A 16,291-nucleotide genomic window follows, 5' to 3' on the forward strand; every position below is an offset into this window, starting at 1 on the left:
ATTTTTGAAAATGTAAACTAGTGAACTGCTTTACATTTCTAAACAGAGCAATAGAAGGGAGTGGAAGATGAGATACTCCTATATAACAAACATCCGATTTATGTATAGTAGCTTATATCTAGATTCAGCAGCCACTTTGCCATTCAAAACTATTTTGTTTCCACTAATTTCAACAAGGAAGTTGTTACTAGTCTGTCATTTGTATTTTTTCGCAAGGCTATACAGTAATTATTTATTCTTCTGGAGGTTCACAATGTTATAATAGTATCATTTTCACACTAATACCAGTACAACACATGGGAAATTTCTGTTGTAAATCAATCAATCAATCAGTCTCCAGCCGCTGTTGAGTTCTTAAAAATGTGGCTGTGTTTTGAACTTTTATTTAGGGCACTGCATCAACACATGCTCTGTGTTCCAAACAGTTCAAGTGACTTGGTATCTGAAACCTTACTAGTCATTAAAACTCAAGCACTCCCTTATCAGGTAGTCAAAGCTGGGGCTCACTGAAGTCCTGTTATTCAACTCATTTGTGGATTTGACGCTGGTACTTAATGCAGTTTGGAACCTGTATTTATCACTAATTGATTAACACTTGCCCAATATTAAAGCTTGGATAGATTCTTAATTTCAAACAAAAGAATAGGTTTAATCCTATTACTTGGCCAGAGGAATTCTATAAAATTAAATTGCTTAACATTTGAGATTTGATCCAATTGTGGAAAACAAACAGGAACAGTGTTCAGGCGTAACATTTAAAAATGTAGCTGCTAAGAGGATTTTGGGAGGAAGAGTCACTTTTCCTTCAAAGCAAAACTTGGTTAATTGATTTCAATCAATTATTATAAAGACCATTTCCACTGGAGTTATATAACTGAATCACAGCACAACACCTTAGTTAAAGAACTTTTACAAGATCCAAAATCAACACTGACATACAACTCAAAATATAGCACAAGGTTAATTTATTTGTAAACTAACCAAATGCCTTTTTAAGAATAAGATCATAAATATCCCAAGTGACCAGTTACATAAGTTTGAATGTTAGACTGCCAACTGAACAAACATACAAGGAAACATTTATTATGAAGCCCACTGGATATGTTTGCATCAATTAATTAGTAGGTACTAAAGTTTCCCAAAGTTGATCAATCCTTTCATTAATGGGCATAACATCTCTTTTCTGACAAAAGTGCTAGGTCCCGAATTTGTTTTCTAGCTAGAATCTAAGGATTTTAAATAAATTATACTTTCATTCAGATCCTCAAAGTTATTTTCATACTTTAATCATTTGATCACTGTACACAAATTAATTAGGGAAGAGGCAAAAATTACCATTCAAGATGAGCACTACCACTGTTAAAGTCAAAAGTATAATCTCAAATGTCCTTTCTAAAGTAGTACTTTGTAGCTCTCGTGGCATATAACATTTTGGATCTTCCAGCACCTATTAAACTTTTATACACCATCAGTGAAAGGATTTAAATGGAGTGGGGGGTGGAAATACAGCACTAAGTGCAATTACACATTCAGTACCTTCTTCACTGAAAACATTATATCTTTAATCTGGGGTACAGAGTTATCTTCCAAGACTTTTGCATAAGGCATAGGAATATCTGCACCAGTGACACGTACAGCTGGGGCATCCAGGTAGTTAAATGCTGGTCCTATTAAAAAGAAGTTATAATTCAACAAGAGTGCAAACAAGTATTATAATATCATAAAATTCAGAACTATATACACACTTCAATTCTAGATGTCTGTTTTGAGAGTGAAATAAGGAAATAAATTTGAAAATCCAAATTTCTCACATTGATATTGCTTAAATCGGTACCACTTTACCTTCCATAATTCGGGCACAAATTTCAGCACCCACTCCAAACTGTGGCCAACCACCCTCAACCGTCACCAGATGATTAGTCTTCATCACACTAGCTTCAATTGTTTCAATATCCAGAGGTCTAATGGTACGCATATTAATGACCTGGAATAATACAAATATTGATAAGCACTCTTTGAAAAGAAAAATCCGTGGAATAATTAATTTTGCATTTAATGCACCATTAATTCTTTCATCTAAGGATGGTAGTAAGACAATGCTTATAAAATGGAGCTATGGCAATGCAACTTATCATAAAACTTTACCAATGAGGAAATTGAACTTAACAAGCTAGGATTTACTCAAAAAGGACTGTCTGGTGAAACCACTATTGCTAGCCACATAGTTTAGCTGATATATTTACACTAGTCTTCAATCTCAAGAGGTTTAAACAAAGTGTTGGAGTTTGTTTTCTGTATTAAAGAGAATATTTGTCAAACAATCAAGAAAATACCAGATCCTGCTAACTTTCTCAGCCAACAGCTTTGGGTTTACTTTTAATAAGACCTGGGCGGCATGGGGGCTCAGGGACCCAGGTTCGACTCCAGTTCCAGATGACTGTGTGGAATTTGCACACATTCTCACCATGTCCACTTGGGTTTCCTCCCAGTCCAAAGAACGTGCAAGTTAGGTACATTAGCTATGCTAAACTTTTCCCTAGCATTCAGGGTTAGGTGGATTAATCAATGATACATGCAGGGTTACAGGGTAGAATGCTCTTGGGAGGATCGGTGTGACTTGTTGGGCCAAATGGCCATTTTCTGTACAGTGGAGATTTTTATGAGAGCTGCTTTGATGAGGCTACTTCATTATATCCATGAAACCTCTTCTGAACAATGTTTCTGGCCTTTAAAATGTGAGATTTACAAGTATTCAACAAACCAAAAACTTAGGTGATAAATACTAGTGACACCAGAGTGGCGAATCATTTCCTTTCAAAATCTGTTGTTCCTCCACAGCCATAGCTAGGGCTTGATAGGTAGTCCACAACAGGAGTATGGAAGAGTGGGCCATTTGGCTCTTCGAGTCCACTCTGCCATTCGATAAGATGGTGACTGATTTGATTTTAAACTCAACTTTATATTCCTGCATATTCTCAGTAATCAAGAATCTAACTACTCAGCCTTTTGAGAAAGGGAATTCCAAAAGACTAAAGCCTCAAAAAAATGTTTTCCTCATTTGTTTTAAGTTAGCAACCCCTTATTTTTAAACCCTGAGCCCTAGCATTAGATTCGAGAGAGGAAACATCCTTTCAACATCCACCCGTCTTTCCTTAAGGCAATCAACTCATTCCAGGTGTTAGTCTAGTAAACCTTCTCTGAATGGCTTCCAATGCATTAACATCCTTGCGTAAGTGCGGTGACCAGTCTGTAGACAGTACATCAAATGTGATCTCCCTAATGCCCTGTATAACTGAAACAATCTCCTTACTCTTGCATTCAAATCCCCTTACAGTAAAACATTAATAGCTTTCCTGATTCTTTGCTGTACCTGTATACTAACCTTCTGCGATTCATGTACTACAATATCCAGATCTCTGCATCTCAGAGCTGTGACCTCTCACTATTTAGGTAATATGCTTATTTTTATTCTTTCTTCCAAAGTAGGCAATTTTACATGTTCTCACATTATAGTCCATTTTCCACTCACTTAACATAGCTGTATCACTCAAGGGTCCTTACGTTTGCTTCACAACTCACTTTCCTACCTATGTAATCAGCAAATTTAGACACCATACCAGTCCCTTTATCCAAATTATTCCTACAAATGTAGAGTTGAGGCCTTAGCACGGACCCCTGTGGCACACCACTCATGACATCCTACCAGCCTGAAAAAGACTCATTTATTCCTCTTCTCGGCTTCCTGTTAACCAGCCAATCATGCCAGTGGGTTATCCCTTACACCTGGTGCTTTTATTTTCCACAATAACCTTTGATGTGGCACTGTATCAAAACACCTTCTGGATATCCAAGTACAATACACCCATTGGTTCCATTTTATCTACAACGCAAGTTACTTCTTCCTCAAAAAAGTGACAAAACTATATCGGCTCTGCCTGATTATCTCAAACTTATCCAACTGTCAAGTTATAACATCTTTAACAATAGCTTCTAGCATTTTCCCCAAGACAGATGTCAACGACCTAGTGGTTCCAGCTTTGGATAAAGCAGTTACATTACCTATTTTCCAATTTAAAAGGAACTTCGCAGAATCTAATGTGTGTTTAAAAATAATTAAAATCAACACATCAACTCTCATGAGTACTTTAAGACCCTAGGATGAAACCCATAGGACCCAGGGACTTGTCAACTCGGTGTCAAGTTTTTACTCAGAAGACTACAATTCAGGGAAGTAGTAGAGTTGCTCCTTATCTTTCAATTCCTGATATACAGCTATTTCAGGGATATTACTTGTATCCTCCATTACTAATTCCCCACTCAATTTCCTATAGGACCCTCACCTGGATTGTTAACTCTTCCTGTCTGATTTTATAAATTATGATAAAAAGGGTAAATAGGCAAAAATATCAAGTTTTGACATGTAGTGAATGTATAAATGGTTGGGCAAAGCAACTTAAGTGACATTAGCTACTGGAGAGATTGGAATATGTATTCAAAACAAGTCAGTTAACATTTGAATGTTTACTCAAATGTTTTAATAATTGGAATCACATTTTTTACTTGCTACATGGGGAAGTGATGGTCTCGCGGTATAATCGCTGGACTGTTAATCCAGAGACCCAGATATGTTCTTGGAACCTGGGTTCAAATCCTGCCATAGCAGATGTTGGAATTTGAATTCAATTTAAAAAAAAACCTGGAATTAAGAGTCTAATGACAACCATTGTAGATTGGCAGAAAAAACCCATCTGGCTCACTAATGTGCTTTACGACTAATGTCCTTTACGGAGGGAAACTGCCATCTTTACCTGGTCTGGCCTACATGTGACTCCAGACCCACAACAATGTGGTTGACTCTTAACTGTCCTCTGGGCAATTAGGGATGGGCAATAAATGCTGGTCTAGCCATTGACTCCCTCATCCCATGAATGAATAAATTTAAAAAAGATTCAGCTTTATATTTTCACACACAAGTCTTATTCTTTCTTAGTAACTCACCTCACAATCAATGCCTTCCTTTGCAAGAGCAACAGCTGCATCCAGGCAATGCCCCACACTTCTGGAGTGTGCAACTAAAGTGATATTAGTTCCTACAAAATAAAGACCAATGATTATTGTTTAAAAACAGCAGGTAAAGTTAATTTCAAATTCAGGCACAGCATATAGGAGAGAGAGGGGATGTATCTGAAACCAAAAATTATAAAACCCATAAAGTTCGCAAACTGATGGTTAGCAAGTTGAGATAATAGATACTGCAGTCAGCTGGTCACTTTAATTACAAAATGGGAAGCCAGAGGATGGTAAAACTGACAAGATTATTTGTATGAAAATTAAGTTGCATACACTTAATTACACTAGTTATAATGTCAGTAGTCCATCACATACAATTGTAAATGATTTCCAGAAGGAAGGAGAGGGCGTTGGAGGAGGACGAGGTGCAGGACTAAATGATGAGAAGAAAAAAAAAGTGCAGAGACTTATTTACCAAATCGAGTCTATGGGCGATTTTCCCCAAATTTGCCAATTGGGAATTATGTGCAGATGATCTGCTTGGTCACCTGTTTACAGTTACTGCTCTATTTCTGTACTGTTCAAATGTAACTTAAAAATTTAGATTATGTCAACTTCCATTAATGCTCAATAAATCAAGATGTGTGATAATGTTTACAGTGTATATCCATTACAGCAATCACTTTTGATGCACATGGCCAAAGCACTAAAAAAGAATGTTATAAAATATAAAAGTCTCAATATGAATAGCCATAGGAGCACTGCAAGTGGTCTGAAACAAGAGGAGATTCAATGACCACTGCTAGAAAGTAAAATGTATAGATTCAAGAAAGGACAAGATCAGGCTTATTTCTGATATCTAGTCAAAAAGCTAAGCTCATACATTAAGAATGGCCATTTGGCAGTTAGGCACCAGAAGGCAACAGTCTTCAAACGTCCGTAATACAAAAGAACCAAGAAAATGCTGGAACTGCTTGCCGAGTCTTTCCTTCATACATAGGATACACAATACACAATCAAGTAATTTAGCCCAACTAGTCTATGCTGGTTCTGAGGAAGGGTCACCAGACCCGAAACGTTAACTCTTTTCTTCTTCACAGATGCTGCCAGACCTGCTGAGCTTTTCCAGCAACTTTGTTTTTGTTCCTGATTTACAGCATCCGCAGTTCTTTTGGTTTTTATTTAGTCTATGCTGGTGCTTATTACAGTCTCCTTCTATTCCATCTAATTAATCTCAGCCTGTCAGCATATATTTTGATCCCCTGTTTTGCACATACTCATCTGGTTTCATTTTTTAAAAATCTAAGCTATTTGCCTCCAATCACTTCTTGTAGCTGTGTAATTTCCCATTTCTCTACTGATTCATCAGTAAGTATTTTTGATTACAGTCTGTAGTCTTAGACTATCCTGCAAGTAGAAACAATCCACACTCATCCCATGTAATCCATTCATTCCTTTAACCATCCCTCAGGTCTAAGGCTTCTCTTTTCCAAGGTGAAAGACCCAACTTGTTCAATCTTATCTGATTACTGTTATCTCCTACTTCTGGTACTATCATTCTAAGTTCTGTTTATAGTATTAAAACCAGAATTATGCACTCAATTAAGTGCAAACTCAGCAGGATCCTCTACAAGTGCAACATAACTTGTTCCTATTGAAGGCAATACACCTAGAAATAAACTCAAATGCTTTGTTATCACTAAGTACTTTGCTGGCTTGGAGTTCAACTTCTAATGATTTTCTCATCTGTATTCCGAGATTCCACTACTCTTCATTCATTTTCTATTTTCTGAGTCGCAGGTGATATTTATATCTAACTGACAGCTATGCAAGATTGTTAATGTATTTTTATATCACCTTGCGTTCTTGATTAGTGTTAGTTCTACCACCGAATTTAGTATCTTCAAATTTTGATATTGTCAAGTCCAAATCATTCCTCCTGCAATATGGGTTTTCATAGTTAAAGCAATCTAATTCTATCATTATTTCTCACCAAATGCAACATCAAGAAAGACTTGCTCATCTGACTGGTCTTACAATGTATCGATCTACCTCTTGTTCTTATTTTTAAAAATAGAACCCACGCTAGTCAACCTTTGGATTTCAAATTTTTTAATTTTAGAAATCCTTTTTGAATACTTAAACTGGGCTACTTTACACTCAAATAATTGTGTCAGCTCTTGTATATAACTTACATTCTCATTAGCAAATAAAAGAATACAGAGTACCCGCAATCTTGCACTTGACATATCCGGAGCTGCCAGTTGGAAGATTAGAGTCTCTGAGAAAGGCCCAGTTCATAAAGGCTAAGAATGCCCCAGGGTTCTATCTATTATAGCCCCTTTGGTCCTGGAGGCAAGAACCAATTACTCTTAATTAAGGATTATTCTATGTACATTAAGACTCTTCATAGCATATTCCTACATACAGTGTTAAATGATGCTTCTCATCAAATGCCTGCAATCATTGTATTGGATGTGGGCATACTGTTTCAGACAGATGTGCTGGATATAAAATTGTCTTTATTTTACCAAAGCTACCCATCTTGTTCCTAATTATCTTTCCTTTTATTCCATTCCAATATGGACTTTCCACTTCCAATACCAGACTTCTCTTTCCTCTGCTGTAATAGTTGATTATCCATTTAAATCCTCTTGTTGCTTAGACATTTCCTCAATCCTTTGAGAACTCTTCCTTTTCCTGACATAGTATGCAGCATTCCTTTTGGTGCTACTACAACTGACTCTGAAGGGATGTTTGTACAGCTGCTATACAGGTTACTATTGCAAACTGAAAATGGAAATTAACCAATATTTTAGTTCAAGAAGAATGTCCTAAATTTAACAAGAAGCAATAAAGAAAGATATTAAGGAGTAGTTAGGAGGAGAATTAGTGGAGGTAACTGAACACGATTAAGAGGATTATTTTGGAAGTGGGAAGGTCACTTAAGCCAAAAGCATTTAAATCAAAAAAGATTTAGGAAGATTGTAGATGTAATGGCTGAGGAAAGGACATGACACCAACACGCTGAGAAGGGAAGCATTAACTCTTCGAATATAAAGTTATTGAACTGATTTAAATTGTTTTTGTGTTTAACATGTAATGTTAAAATTCAAAGTCTAGCTTTTTTGTTTAAATACATTCTTACCTTCTTTTTCCACTTTGGCTTTTCCTATTGGGATAACAAAGTCCTTTGACTGGAATTCCTCAGAAACTTCAAAAGGCACACCATACAACAGTTCATTTTCCAAGAAAACAACTGCAGGATAATGAGTGGTTAGTGCATGTTGAGAGATGTGCTGCACATTTACAAGCAATAACCATATTCAAATTCCAAAGGAGAGTGGGCAGTGTAATGAGAAATTTAATAAAAGGTTGATGAAAAAAAGATCAAAGTTAAAGTTGATGAACTCCTGGCTTAAAAAGAAGAAGCACTATTTGCAGTGTTCAATGGAGAAAAGGAACTGCTGTTGTTTACCAACTCAATCTTGACCAGAAAATGTTCAAGCCTGAAATAAATGTTCAAGACTATAAATGATAGTCACAATTTACTCTGCAGCTGCTTATCTGACAGTCAGTTAGCAAAGGGAGAACTGGCTATTTGGATACAAAACTGGCTCACAGGTCGAAGACATAGCGCGGTGGTGGAGGGTTGCTTTTCAGTCTGCAGGCCTGTGACCAGTGGTGTGCCACAAGAATCAGTGCTGGGTCCACTGCTTTTTGTCATTTATATAAGTGTTTTGGAATGTGAACACAAGAGATATGGTTAGTAAGTTGCAGATGACACTAAAATTGGAGGTGTAGTGGATAGTGAAGGTTACCTCAGAGTAGAAAGGGATGTTGGTCAGATGGGCCAAGGAGTGACAGACTGAGTTTAATTTAGATAAATGTGAGGCACTGCATTTGGAAAAGCAAATCCAGGCAGTATTTATACACTTAATAGTAAAGTGCTCGAGAGTGTTGCTGAACAGAGACCTTGGAGCGCAGGTTCATAGTTCCTTGAAAGTGGATTCGCAGGTAGACAGGATAGTGAAGGCAGCGTTTGGTATGCTTGCCTTTATTGGTCAGTGCATAGAGTATAGAAGTTGGGAGGTCATGTTGTGGCTGTACAGGACATTGGTTAGGCCACTTTTGGAATACTGTGTGCACTTCTGGTCTCCCTGCTATAGGAAAGATGTTGTGAAACTTGAAAGGGTTGAGAAAAGATGTACAAGTATTTGCCAGGGGGTTGGACAGTTTATGCTATAGAGATGCTGAATAGGCTGGGGTAGTTTTCCCTGGAGTCAGAGGCTGAGGGGTGACCTTTTGGGAGGTTTATAAAATCATGAGGGGCATGGTTACGGTAAATAGATAAGGTCTTTTCCCTAGGGTGGGCAAGTCCAAAACTAGAGGGCATAGGTTTAAGGTGAGAGAAGAAAGATATGAAAGGGACCCAAGGGGCAAATTTTTCATGCAGCAGGTGGTGTGCATATGGAATGAGCTGCCAGAGGAAGTGGTGGAGGCTGGTACAATTACAACATTTAAAAGGCATCTGGACGGGTACATGATTAGGAAAGGTTGAGGGGAACTTGGGTCAAAGATGCTGATAAAACGGGACTAGATTTATATAGGATATCTGGTCAGCATGGACAAGTTGGATTGAAGAAGGGTCTGTTTCCGTGCTGTATATCTTTATGACTCTAACATCAGTTAAAGATTTTGTAAAATGCTTAAAAGTGCTGTCTCCAAACTTAATTTCTCAACATTATAAATACATGCATCTAGGTTTCCTTAGATAAAACCTGGGAAAGTCAATAAAATCATGTATATTTTTAAATTTACTCGTGGGATGTAGATGTTACTGGCTGAACCAGCATCTAGTGCCCTTCCCTAATTGCCCTTGAGAAGGTGGTGGTGAGCTTTCTTCTTGAACTGCTGCAGCCCATGCGCTTGAGGTAGACATACAATGCCCTTAAGGATGGCATTCCAGGATTTTGACTGACTGTGAAGAAACAGCGATATATTTCCAAGTTGGGAATGAGAGTGCCTTCAAGGGGAAATTTTTCTTTCAGCATAGAAACAGGCCCTTCAGCCAAACTTGTCCATGCTGCCCAGTTATCACAGGTTGCATATCAATTTCTGCTGCCCTTGTCCTTCTAGATTATAGAATAGAAGAAATCGTAGAATGCCCATAATTGCAGCATGTGGCCATTCAGCCATCGGGTCTGCACCAACCCTCTGAAGAGCATCTCACCCAGACCTACCTCCCATCCTAGCCTCATAACCCATCCAGCCTGCATATCCCTGGACACTATGGCACAATTTAGCATGGCCAATCTACCCAACCTGCATATCTTTGGACTGTGGGAGAAAACTAGAGCACCTGGTGGAAACACAAGCAAACATGGGGAGAAATGTGCAAACTCCATGCAGATAGTAGTGGTTGTGGGTTTGAAAGGTTCTGTCTAAGAATACTGGCAATTTGTCACTGCTACTGAACATCAGTGGTGGAGGGGATGGATATTTGTGGGTTTGGTGCCAATCAACCAGGCTGATTTGTCCTGCATTGTGTCGAGCTTCATGTGCTTTCCTAGCTGCACTCATCTGCGCAAATGAGGATGGTAGTAGTATTCCATCACATTCTTGAGGTGTGCCTTTTGAGGAGCCGAGTTACTTGGCACAGATTTCCTAGCTTCTGACCGGTTCTTGCAGCCATTGTGTTTATATGGTAAGCCCAGTTGGTAAGTCCCAAAATGTTAATGCTAACACCACTGAATGACAGAGGGTGGTGGTTAGATCACTTCTTACTGGAGATGGTCATTACCTGGACATTGACTGGGTCTTTTGCATTTGGACTGCTTCAGTATCTGAGGAGTCACAAATAGTGCTGAACATTTGCGCAATCGTTGGTGAACATCCCCACTCCTGACCTGGACCCAGGTCACTGATAAGCAGCTGAAGATGGTTGAGCCTAGGAACTCCTACAGAGATGTCCTGGAGATGAGATGATGCCACCATTCTTGACTGGACGCGGCAGGACTGCAGAGCTTAGATCTGACCTGTTGGTTATGGGATCACTTAGCTCTAACATCGCTAGTTATGCCGTTTGGTACATACGTAGTCCTGTTTTGTAGCGTCACCAAGTAATACCCACATTAGAAGTATATTTTGTTCATAGATAAGAATGGCAATTGAGTATTTTGATACATTCTAACAATATACACTGAAATGTAACCTTAAAACTAAAACTTTTTCTAAACTTACCAGGGTTATCATCTCGAATAGCAGATTTTAGCAAGCCTTTGGCATCTTCAGAACTCCAAGGACTAATCACTTTTAGGCCAGGGCAGTGACTATACCATGCTGCGAAGCACTGTGAATGCTGAGCTGCCACCCCAGCTGAAGAACCATTCGGACCTCTAAAGACTATAGGAACAGGAACTGCACCTGCCGACATGTAGTACGTTTTGGCAGCAGAATTTATAACTTGGTCGATGGCTTGCAGCGAGAAATTGAAGGTCATGAATTCACAAATGGGCCTCAAGCCAGCCTGAGAAGTTAGTGAAGAGTTAATATTGAGAATCTGACCTTATTGCCCCAAGGACATATTACAACAAGCCATGTTCACAAGCACTAGCCTCGACATTTAAATAGTACTCAATATTTTGAGCATTTTCACGGTAGATTCCAGATATTCTTCTAACTTTTTAAGTTGAGTTAAATTAATTAATTATTTATTAATTTTCTTCTGTCATAATAAAGCCTTACACTCAGTTTCATAACAGAAAAAAATTTGGAAGTACATACCATGGCAGCACCAACTGCAATTCCTGTAAAGCCCATCTGAAAGAAAGGTGTAACAATCTTAGCATTTGAAGTTAGTTAATGCACATCAGACATAGAATGGTTTGCTTAATAAAACATACCTCTGAAATAGGAGTGTCTATGACTCTCTTATCTCCCCACTTCTTCCACAGTCCACGACTCACCTGCAAATATAAAACCATGAATATTTACAGCCATATTTAGTGTCAGATGTTTGAAGAGTTGTAGGTCACCAGCTGTAGCTTACCTTGTATGCACCATCATACTGCGCTACCTCTTCTCCAAGCAGAAATACAGTTTCATCTCTCTCAATTTCCTCATCCAAGGCCTGGGTAAGAGCATCTCGATAGGTCAACTAGAACAGTATGGAAACGACCTGATTAATAAGAGGCTAGAATTTTTACTTCACTTATTATGAATCGGCAGAATAGTAAAAAAATGCCTAAAATAGAAAGACAGGATTGTGAAACATAACTGGCTGCTTTTAATTCGCTAGTATCTAGGAAAATATATTTGTAGACAGTTTGACAGTTCTCATATTTGCTCAAATTTTGCCCCAGGCATTTTGATTGTCAGTTAGTTATCACTCCATTTATCAGTTTCAAGTCCTCCTCCCAGATACTTCACAGTCCAAAAATCATTCCCAAATATTATATGTTCTGTTTGCCCTTTCCTCAGTCCTACACAAATAGTGATGAAAATTAACAAATTCCATTAAGAAACCATAAACAAAGCTCACAATTAAGAAAAGCACTTCTGGTACTATTAACATAGGAACAAAGGAATTAGGAGAGAGAGTAGGCAATTGAGTCCTTCAAGTCTGCTCTGCCATTTAACATGATCATGGCTGATCTTATGCTGGTCTCAACTCCACTTTCCTGTCTACTGCCCAAAATAACTTTGGACAGACTAGCATCCCGTCCCCAAATCACCCTTTACTTGCACATGCGTAGCACTTGACACTGGTCTGGCTTTCTCAGAGTGAGCAGAACCTCTAACACAGCTCCAAACAGGGAACTTATTCTATGAGGTTCACCTGGCTGACCTCACTGTAATCACTACATCCCTCTCCCACTAAATCCAGGGATATAGGCCTGTCTTGTAGCCTCTCCTGAGGCAGTTTTGCACCAAGGCTGGTTCCTCTAACTCAGCCTCCGATATGGGCGGCATGTACTGGACCAGCCTACCTCTTGTGCTCGGAGCATCTTGGAAGAAATTCATCCTCTTTATCAGGCAGTGAAGGTGTCAAGGCTACAGCATCCGCATGCCCATTTCATATGCAGAGATTTCTTCCATGTTAGACGGAGTGGCAAGAACCTATGGGTTTCGATAATCTTTCTTTCCAGCTGTTGAGGGATCAGTTAAATTTTGCTCCTGTCTGTTTGAAAGTTTACAACTTTCATGTCGTCCACGTTCTTGTTCAGAACTGTCTCACCTACCCGAATTTTGTACGTCATGGACCTGATCTTGCCTCTTAGCCAAGCAAATAACCTTATCCTATGTTTCTATATCACTGTCCGTCTTCAGTCAGCAATTCACCTGCCATAATCTGGTCCTCAACAGTCCAATGTCTGAGTATGCAAAGTACATGGTGCTTCATCACTTTCTATGACTTATTCTGATTCTATTAGTGTGTAATCAATGCCAATCATCCTCAAGAAATGTACCCTAACAGTTTGGTTGCTGTGCTGTAAAAACACTATTGCTCCCTTACACTCTAATCTATACAGAATATTCCATTAATATCATTCACATTTTTGAACTCCTCTTTTCCATGGTATCAGCACCAAACTTCGTCCCCTGAAGTAAACTGTCTCTCTCACGTAGAGGAGTCATGTCTGGCGTTAGTGTTCCCGATACCGTTTCACTCTCTTCGACCTCCTTCCCTCCCAGGTCTGAGAAGATCAGATTTAATCTGGTGCAGAGTCTTATCCCCATTAGCAACGCTGCTGGAGCTATCCCTGTAGTTGCACAAGGGTGGTCTGATAATCAACAGTCCGGTATTGAGCGAGGCTCTAGGCTGTTTCTTTAAACCTGCCTTCAAAGTTTGGACTGCTCTTTCCACCAGACCACTGGATGATGGACGGCATGGAGCGGTGTTTAAATGCTAATGCCATTCAGCTTTATTAAATACTCAAATTCCCTGCTGGTAAATGATGGCCCACTGTCTGTGACCAACACTTCCAGGAGTGCATGTATTGCAAAAGATGCAACTTTTCAGTTATTGTTGCCACGTTTGATGAATGAACACTATGCACGTCCGACCACTTTCGAGTGGGTGTCCGCCATGACTAACATCGTTGAGCCCATGAAAGGACTGGTATAGTCGACTTCTAACAGAGTCCAGGGTTTATCCAGCCATTCTCACAAACATGGGGGAGCTGCTAGCAGTGATTTTTGTCCTAGTTGGCACTCTAGGCACTGTCCCACCAAAACAGCCATATCCACATCCATATCTACATCCCACTCTCGTCACCCCTGAAATAATTCCACAGCAGCCCCGGTATCCCTTAAACTGAATTATCCTTCATTCGCATGTGCATAGTACTTGACGCTGTCTGGCTTCCTCAGAGCCAGCTCTCAGTGAACAGAACCTCTGACATTCCTGTTTATATCTGTCAGCCAGGGCTCCCTGATTGGACCACGTTAACAGCCACAATCAATATTCTATGAGGTCCACTTGGTTGAAGTCATTGCAATGACTACAGTCCCCATAGACCTTTATCTACTTTTCATCAGAAAAGTATCTATTTCTTTCTTGAATCTGATAATTGATTCCCCCATGATGCACTCCAAGACAGGGGCCTCCACAGATTCACAACCCTCAGAGAAGTAGTTTCTCCTCATCTCAGTTTTGAACCTCCTTTCTCTCACTGTACATTTATGACCTCTTTTTCTAGGCTATCCAGAGGAAAACATCTGTTCAACGTCCATTAAAATCATTAATCCAATCAAAAGGGTTTGTTTTCAGTAGTGGCGTTCAATTGAAGACTTCCAAAAGCCTAACTGTTAATTTCACAATACCAGAGAACAAAACTGTCGTTAAAACAGGAAAATTAAAATAAAGACAGAAACAAAAAAAGTTGGAAAAACTCGGTAGGTCTGGCAGCATCTGTGGAGATAAAACAGAGTTAACGTTTTAAGTCCAGTGACCCTTCTTCTGAAGGTCTATAAACACGTGTAGGCAAAATTCCTCAGATTCTTGACTAAACAAACAGCAGAGATAACCGGCCGCAGTAAAATAACAAACTCTTCTCATTCACAGGCAGTGACCGAAGGTGACCCTGTTTACCTGAGCGGCGGCGACAGCCGACCGATGAAACCTCTTCCGTATCAACACACCAAAAGTATCCTGTACAAACAAAGACAAGTCAACGTTACTGCATAAATACAAATTCCTGAAGCCGCTGCAATTAACTGATGAATTTCCATCCCCATTGCAGAGAACCCCCGCACCTTCCCTCCATGAAACAGACTCCTCAGCGCCGCCATTTTGCCTATACCCTTCTAGGTATCTTACTAACGTAAACTGTTGTCCAATCAAAATGTGTAATACTGAGAACGGCCCTGATTGTTGGCCAATTGTAATATATATTATAGAAACGTTTTGTCGTCATCGCGCACGATGAGGGCGCGACGTGACCACGCCCGCCCGGCAGGACCGCCTCCTTTCGCTGGTTTCCCCCATAGGCCACACCCCTCTTCGTCCAGGCCCCGCCTCCCCATCAGGCCTTAAATAAATAAACCGATTAACTGTGGGTACTGGAAATCAGTAACAAAACAAATTGCCGCGAAAATTCAGCAGGTCTGGCAGCATCTACGGAGCGAAAGCAGAATTCAGCATGGTAGGGGGAGGAGTAACCGACTGGTGGAGGTTGAGGACAGAGAGAGATACAGTTGTTGTTGTGGGCAAACTAAGAAATGGGTAATGTTCAGTCTGGGAGAATCAATGAGTTTCTATACTAAATGTAGGGACAAATTACTGCAAATGCTGGAAGCTGTACTGAAAACAACAAATGCTGGAGGTCACATCAAGTCAGTCTAACGTTTCGAGTCTAGATGACTCGTCATCAGAGCCCTTCCATAAGTTACTGGAGCTTGCACACCTTGATGCCCTTAAGAAAGAGAAAAAGTCTTTTGTTGAGGCGACGGATGAGGCAAAGGGTGAAGTGAGACTGGGGACCGGCGCAGCTTTGAGACAGGGTGAGTCGGTGTTGCTGCACAGTGGAGTGTGCACATACGTCGGCGCATGGCGTTGATGGCTCCATGGGTGCTGTTTGACCCGCTGTGATCTCCAGCATTTGTTGTTTTCAGTCTATGTACTAACCTTTTCCAAACTGCAATCAGGTCTGACGAATGGTAGCTGGACCCGAAATATTAACTCTGCGTTTTGACCACAGATGCTGCCAGACCTGCTGAGTTCGCCCAGCGATCTGTTTGTGACCCGCCGTTACGGCCCCCGACAAACCCCGCCCCC

At 39.9% G+C, this 16,291-nt stretch overlaps 1 protein-coding gene across 2 annotated transcripts; it reads right to left on the bottom strand.

The window, feature by feature from the left end:
* Positions 1-198: 198 nt before the first annotated feature.
* Positions 199-16,259, bottom strand: pdhb (pyruvate dehydrogenase E1 subunit beta). 2 transcript variants are annotated; one of them, XM_048606146.1, is made up of 10 exons: positions 16,142-16,259; positions 15,107-15,166; positions 12,062-12,169; positions 11,916-11,978; positions 11,797-11,832; positions 11,254-11,539; positions 8,159-8,269; positions 4,999-5,090; positions 1,843-1,984; positions 199-1,667 (listed from the first exon to the last, which is right to left on the bottom strand). In XM_048606146.1, the coding sequence occupies exons 5-10, from the start codon at positions 11,830-11,832 to the stop codon at positions 1,522-1,524; spliced, it is 813 nt and encodes a 270-aa protein (XP_048462103.1). In that variant the 5' UTR covers positions 11,916-11,978; positions 12,062-12,169; positions 15,107-15,166; positions 16,142-16,259; the 3' UTR covers positions 199-1,521. The 2 variants fall into 2 exon arrangements, with proteins under 2 accessions (XP_048462103.1, XP_020376507.2); XM_020520918.2 differs by lacking the exon at positions 16,142-16,259 and adding an exon at positions 15,271-15,388.
* Between the last annotated feature and the right edge of the window lie 32 nt (positions 16,260-16,291).

The sequence above is a fragment of the Rhincodon typus genome, chromosome 16 (assembly GCF_021869965.1).
Source record: "Rhincodon typus isolate 14 chromosome 16, sRhiTyp1.1, whole genome shotgun sequence".
NCBI classification, from domain to species: Eukaryota; Metazoa; Chordata; class Chondrichthyes; order Orectolobiformes; family Rhincodontidae; genus Rhincodon; species Rhincodon typus.

Excerpts from the sequence above, each read along its gene's own strand:
- pdhb (XM_020520918.2), bottom strand. The coding sequence starts at position 15,306 with ATGGCGGCGCTGAGGAGTCTGTTTCATGGAGGGAAG. Across the intron at positions 5,091-8,158 it reads AGCCAAAGTGGAAAAAGAAG|GAACTAATATCACTTTAGTT; the intron begins GTAAGAATGTAT and ends TTTATTTTGTAG. Across the intron at positions 1,668-1,842 it reads TTGTGCCCGAATTATGGAAG|GACCAGCATTTAACTACCTG; the intron begins GTAAAGTGGTAC and ends TCTTTTTAATAG.